We start from the raw sequence: 7362 nt of genomic DNA on the forward strand, positions 1-7362 counted from the left end.
TCATACTCAGAGTGAGAATAACGCATGGGTGGGGAGATACTGAGGGTTTAAAGTGCCCAGCAGAAAGCATTTAAGAGGAAACATTTACTAGCTAGGGAAGCTGAGCTATGAATATCAGGTAACAAGCTGAGAAAGCACAACCTATTGCTGCGCTTTATAAATCACAATGCACTCATCAGTGAGTTGTGTGTTGCTTCTGTTTTGGTTTTGAGTAGATAAGATCTACTCTCTCTCACTAAGCAAGCTGTGTTTTCCTGTGGATCTTCACTACTCAAAATGTGGTCCTGCATCAGCATCAGCAGCCTTGAGTGCTTGGAAGGATCTCCACAAGCCTTGGAAGGATGCAGAATCTAAGGCACCACCCACAGGCCTACTTCATCAAAATCTGCATTTTAACCAACTCCTCACTCAAGTTGTTGACCCATTACATTCTGAGAAGCACTAGCAACTGGTTCTCAACTTCTTAAAGTATGGGATACTTTGTGGTAAATCCAAGAGAAGCAAGGCAAAACAAAGAAACAAAAAAAGACAAGGGACTCCAGGAACTCATGCTTAGGTAAGACTGTGATGAGCAACAGAATTGCTTCTGCACAAAAGCAGTCAACCCAGAGCTGAATCCACTGAGAGTATTCAATAAGTGATGAAGTGATTACTAAATTACAGGGGGAGCTGCAGGTCTACACAGGCGAAGGTAAACTGGACTGGGTCAGTGGGCTAAAACGAGACTGCAGGACATTTATAAAATTACACTAGGCACAGATCTCCAACCAAGTTCTTGACCCTTTGAGAACTGTTCTGTCCCTCCTGCTCCATCAAGACATCGCCATTGGACTCAGAGATACTGTAAGATCTGCTTGTCCCGATATAGGACGGGCAATCAGAGGCTGATATGTGGAATGTGCTCACAATCAGGGAGGAAGTGAGTCATACCTTCTTGCATCATTAAAGCGGGGTGCGTGCAGATTTTTTAAAGCATTCATCATAAATGAATCCCTTCATCACCATCTGTTCGCTTTTGTTACAGGAAATATTACAAAAGCACCAGTGTTATGTGGCTTTCCAGTTAATAGTTTATTTTTAATTCTTCCTGTCCCCGAGATGTGTACAAATAAGTTAAAAGAAATGGGCATTTTTCTTTACAAACTATACTTGGAATAGTGTTAAGTCACTCTCGCTGTCAGCTGGCTCATATCCCGGGACTGGCTCTCTTTCAGGGGGTGCTGAAAACCCTTGGGTATTGAAAAGACGTGGATGCTAACTTAAGTCCAATTTACTGATCTATGTGTGAAATAGGACGTGGAAGTCTCTCCACTGAGGACTACGAAAACCCGGAAGAGTGCAGTCATGTCACAGAGGAATGACAAAGATAAGGCTGTGTTCATTTCCTTCTTTTATACAATCCATTTGCTCACACAAAAATTTATTTTTGAGATAGTGATATATGATTGTACTCTTATTTATATATGACTATTTTAAAGTAAATGTCAAAATTACACAAACTTGAAGGTCTGCCTTGTGGGAAAAACTGATGTAAAATTATGCCTTATTTCTATATATAAAAGCAGACCTGTCTTTATATGCCAAATGGCAAGTGTTCTATGAATATACCAACTTCATACCAAGGAAGTTTTAGAAAAGAAAACGAGTACTGAGAAAAATTATTGTACTGAAAGATGTTTACATAGAGTCACCTTTATTTTGAAATAAAGTATTTGTCTTCTACCCTGTAATTTCACTCAATGCCACATTAATGAAAGGTCACAGTGTTGTACTCAGTTAAGAATAATAGAGTTTGCCTGAACTTTATGAAGAAAAAAAATTAGATGTGTTTAGGGATCCTCAGCCTGAATAAAAATGTTTTTTATGTCAAGGATAAAACTTCACTTTCTTGGATCATAGTTTTCACTGCAGTAATGTCACATGGTTTACTAAAGGAGTTAATATCACTTACAAAATGCTCAGGAAGAAGTTAGAGACTGTGATTGTGAGCACCCCCACCAGTGAGACAACTCAACGACATTCTGCCCTCTAGTGGACTTCTGCCCCAAGTGTCTTCTGACAGAAGTAGCAAGCACAGAGATGCCCCAAATAAGTGTTACATCCCTCCACTCACATACTCATCTAGGTCAACAATTTCCTCTCATATAATTGAAAGCCCTTGACTAATCAAGCTCTTCACAGGCAAAATAAAAATACACATTATTACAGGTTATTATGGCTTTATAACAAGAAAACAAAGTGGGAAATGGAAATACTGAGAAAAGGTGTGCACGTGGTGAGGTGCTTTGGACTCTGAGGAGACAGCTTTAAACCTCTAGATAAGGAAGGAGGAGGGCAGGAAACCTTTAAAAGTGAAAAAGAGAGTATTACAAGAAACTAATTATTTGGCAATGACTTCCTGGTCATTGGAGCCACTGTAAACAATTTTTTATGATCCTTTTTGTTCTTTGGGCTTAGTATCTTCAATGAGGTAACTGTAAAATTGTAAAAGTCTGGAAACCACAATCACTTCTAGTTTAGCCAAATTCATGCTATCCAGGCTAGTTTAGTTTTCCCCAGTTCATCTTCTACCAAGTAATCACTTTTCTAAGCAATAGGTGTCCTGCATCCATAAAGAAGGCATTGAGAAATGACTGGTAAGAGGTAGTACCATCTTTGAATGTCAAAAATTTGGGCATCTTGAGAAGACTTTTACATGTATAGGCTCCAAGTCTTTGCAACCAATCACAAATCATTTACATTTTGGAAGAAGAACCACACAACTCTAACATACTTTACTTGTAATTCACACTTTCTGATTCCCAAAGCCTCCCCCTTGTCTATTTATTGGTCTTCAGGTAATCCAACCTACTGTTGTTAGGTCTTACCCAAGTTGGTTTCAAGTAGTACCTTGGAATCTCACTGCCTGGCTTGGAGACTGAAAATTCCTTCTAAAAATGTTGGCCTTAAAAACTTGTGGTAGTTGATGTGACATACTTTCTTTGAATAATATGAGAGCAAAATCTTCAATTCCATTTAAGTTCTTCCTACAAATACTAACTAAATTCCCCAAGTCATGGCAGCATATATCAGGCTACAACAGTCTCCTTTCTTATCAATCAGTTATTTTCTCATTAAAGCTCAGACTTCTAACTGCAACCCCCAGAAGCCAATGAACCATTTTTACATAAAAATAGAACTATTATTCAATGTTTTTGGAACACAAAAAAGACTTTTATTTCATTATTTTCATAAATTTCATTCCCAATTATACATATGCTGAAAGGTGGAATACCAAAGGCAATTTGCAGTCACAGCAACTCCATCAAATACATATGATCTGAGATTTTACTGCTTGAATGAATTATAGTCCTCTCATGATTTCTTGATTAAAGAAGACAAAACTAATATAATAGAGAGGAAAAGTGAAGAATATTGTTCTTTAGGAAATTTGTTGAACTCAACAAAAGTTTGCTCATGGGTGCAGTGTTCATCTTTAAAAAGGAAACTCTAAAATTCCTAAAAACACAAGACAATATTGGTATTTTAGGTGCGTTTACATTCATATATGTGTGTGAAATTTTGTGCAGTTAAACAACATGGAAAATCTTATTGGCTACCACAGCCAATGAAAATATATTTTCATTTCCATGTAAGTTAAACATTTCCATTTTTCATTTAATGTTCTGCAAAAAAGCCATGTGCCTATTTTATGAAAGAAACTGCAATCAGCAATAGTAACTGAAAAGGAGCTCAACAGTCTTAACTGTATACCCCTGGGACGAATAATACACTTTGCATAATCATGTGCACTGTTGGAAGATGATTCTAGATCTCTTATAACTACAAGGGTTTGCAAGCTTCTATTTCATACAATATGCCCCAAGTCAGTCAATTTAGCCAAACAGTCAAGCAATAAATAAGGTGGGTAATTTACAAAATGGCAAACAATCATTTTGACTAAATTGACTATGTTTTGCTGACATGAGGACACAATCACTGTAGGTGCCCTATAAAGAAATTCTTTATAAGTGACTACTTTCAATTAATTTTCCCCCCTAAGGATCGGAGAAGTTGATATAATTGCCTCTTTGGCCCCAAGAAAGTACAGCTGCATAAACTGAAGACTGACATTAACATACAAATACCATGCTCTATGCACATTCCTCCACGGGAGAAATGTCACAAAAAGCAAACAAGGAAACACGAGATCCAGCAGAAGAATAGGATGTTTAAGATTTTATCTTAGTCCAGTGATAGGCATAATGTTAATCAAAATTCCCTTTTCACCTAGCTTCATGTGAACATGTGAATAGTCTATTTTCAAAATTCTTGCCCAGAGAGAAAATCTGCACAGTGGGCAAAAGAGTGTACTTCCCTCAGAACATCTATTGTCTGAGGGTCTGGACTGGGGAGCTTCAAGCTGAGGGTGAATCCATTTCATCAAGACAACTTGCTTCTGCAGACAAAAGGTATCAACTACAAAAAGCCCTCTGAAGAAAGAGGTGTATATCTTCTTTGGCATATTAAATACTTTACATACACATGTTTTTTTCTGTGCAGATGATCCTTCAGGAATACTTTTTAAATTCAGATAATATTTTTTCTTTTTCAGTGTGCAATTTGATCCTGCATTGAGGAGTCCTCAGAGTAAATTTGAAATGACTAAGTATTGTTTAAACTTGAAAAACAGCAACATTGAAAGTCTTCCAGGCTATTGTATTCATCGAGGGGTCAGGCCCGGGAGACAGGTTTGCAAGATTAAAAGTCTTGCTAGATTCCTGATCATTTAGTAAGACTGAGGTTTGGTTCTGTAAGTTATAAAAAATAGGTTCAATTTCAGCCTCTATTAAGCTTTTTAAAATTTCTTGCATATCATTTTCTAGTAATCTTTGTTCCTACCTAAACTTCAATAGCAAGAAAAAAAATAAGTTTCTCCCCTTTCTCTAATATAGCTTTTAGGGCTCTTGCTGTGTTTTAACAATTTCCGGAGAAGGAAACTAGTTCTCTTGGTTACTTTGTATTTTCGCACACAAAGGAATCACAGATGGAAAGGAGAGTGCAAATGACTATCTGAAAAATGTCTCATGCATTTAAGATTTTTTTTACAAGTCAAAATATACATCCTCCTATTGTCCCCTCACTCCTTAGCTGTATAGGAATCATTCCTACTTTATGTTTCCTTTACATCTCCCTGACTTGAGTAAGGAATAGAGACACTTTTCTTGTTAAGGAACAGTGTATATCCAATAGCAATCAGTGGAAACGACTGCACTAATAAGACATATAGCAGCAGTTTGGGCTGAGTCACCACCCTTCATACCCTCCACTTATGGGGATTCAAATATATAAAAATGACAGATTCATGAAATTAGGAGCAAAAATAAAAAGCAATCTGCAGACTTTGGCACCAGCACACATAATGTTTTGTTTTAAGTTGTTAGAATTGTAGTTTGATAATCACTCCACAGGAATTAAAAAATTAGAAATCTGCAGAAAACAAACAAGTAAGGTGTTCTCAATGTAACTCCTCCCATCTCCCATTCCCACCCACCCGCTCCCATATAGTTTCAATATAATAAAAATAGAGATCTTAGTGTTAGAATTTTGCTGTTAACTCTTCAAGGTTTCTCTGTGCCATCCAAGCCACATTTACGGTTTGAAGCACCAAATCCACAAGTTTCTCCAACCAAGTTTAAATAAACAAAAACTGAAGACTGAAGGATGCCAAAGTAACTGTCCTTAAATCAAGCTGTAACACAAAGTTCTCCCCACGACACAGGGTATTAAGCATCTGGTTCAAGTACTGTCAGGCTGTGTGCAGATCCGTCTGAGAGAGGCTTCACACTATAACTACAAGGACCACTGGCTCTGGAGGGCATCATCATCCAGGACGCCAGGCAGTGCAGGAATGCCCTATCCATCACCAACTTTAAACAGTCACAGCCCCCTCTGTGATTGGCTGCCGTGGGATCTGCTCTGAGCCGGGCTTGAGGGGAGGAGGTGAACCTGCTCCTCAGCAGCAAAGCTCTGCGTTTACTGTGGACAGTTCTGCTTCCAGAGCTCCCTCGAAGGGCTGTCCTGGCTTCTCAGGACCCACTGCCCTTGCCCAGTAGAGAGCGCACTGCTCCGACCTAGTAACAGCAAAGAAGATTCCACCTACCTGTGGAAAGACCCAACTCGGTCCCCAAAGGTCGCTTGGGCGACCTCACTGCGGTGGGCCAGTCAGGTCGTGCACTTAAAGCGTATCAGTTTATGGAATGCCTGTTTGAAGTCCTCGTTGGACATGGTATAGATGATGGGGTTGATGAGGGAATTCAGGTAGCCCAGCCACGTGAAGAAGTCAAAGATGGCCATGTGGAACCAGCAGGCGTCCTTGCAGATGGGCATCACCAGGGAGATGATGAAGAAGGGCAGCCAGCACACAATAAACGCTCCCAAGATGACCCCCAGGGTTTTAGTGGCTTTGCGCTCCCTGGCGGCCATGAGCTTCTTCTTTTCCAGCAGGGCGTCAGACACTCGCACTTTGACCTGGTTCACGTACACCGGAGACCCGGACTCGCTGGGCACCTCGGGAGCCCGCGAGTTGATGGAGGTCACTGACGACGTAGACCCAGGAGAGTCGGTTATCAGCTGGGCTCGAGTCAGGCGCTTCCCGGTCCTGTTGGTGGTCTGCTTCAAAATCCGGGAGCGCGCCTCCAGGTAGATGCGGCCGTAGAGGGCGATGAGGAGCAGGGTGGGCAGGTAGAAGGCACCCACCGTGGAGTAGACGGTGTAGAGGACGTGGTCGGTGTTCACCAAGCACTCCAGCACCTCCTCCTCGGCCTTGGCCTGGCGCCAGAAGAAGGGCGGCAGCGAGATGCAGATGGAGAAGACCCACACCAGAGTGATCATGCCCGCAGCCCTCCTGGGAGTCCTCCTGGCCGAGTAGCCCACAGCGTCCGTGATGGCCCAGTAGCGGTCTAACGCGATGACGCACAGATGCATGATGGACGCCGTGCAACAGGTGATGTCCGACGACTGCCAGAAGTCGCAAAGTGCCTGGCCCAGGGTCCAGCGGCCGGTGACCGTGTACATGGTGCTGATGGGCATCACCAGGATGGACACGAGCAGGTCGGTGACCGCCAGGGACGCGATCAGGTAGTTGGCCGGGGTGTGCAGCTTTCGGGTGCGGTACACGGTAGCGATCACAAAGGCGTTGGAGAGCGTGGTGGCCAAGGTGATGAGCGCCAGCAGCACCGCCAGCAGCACTTTCCAGGGCAGGGCGATGGAGTCCTGGTAGATGTGGCTCGGAGCGCTGCAGTTGTTGGGAGCAGCGGAGGTGAGGTTGGCGTGCGGCAGCCCGGCCTGGGAGCCCGCGAGCGGCGGCGGGGCGCAGGAAGC

General features: G+C 42.1%; 1 protein-coding gene across 1 annotated transcript; it reads right to left on the minus strand.

The window, feature by feature from the left end:
- Positions 1-3255: 3255 nt before the first annotated feature.
- Positions 3256-7356, minus strand: Htr1b (5-hydroxytryptamine receptor 1B; the record flags this gene model as incomplete). The annotated part of the gene is made up of 1 exon (XM_010617832.2): positions 3256-7356. A coding segment is annotated over one exon (1152 nt), but the record flags the coding sequence as incomplete, so codon positions are not given.
- Positions 7357-7362: the final 6 nt, after the last annotated feature.

Source organism: Fukomys damarensis, unplaced genomic scaffold (genome assembly GCF_012274545.1).
Source record: "Fukomys damarensis isolate Sample0158 unplaced genomic scaffold, DMR_v1.0_HiC HiC_scaffold_27, whole genome shotgun sequence".
Classification (NCBI taxonomy): Eukaryota; Metazoa; Chordata; class Mammalia; order Rodentia; family Bathyergidae; genus Fukomys; species Fukomys damarensis.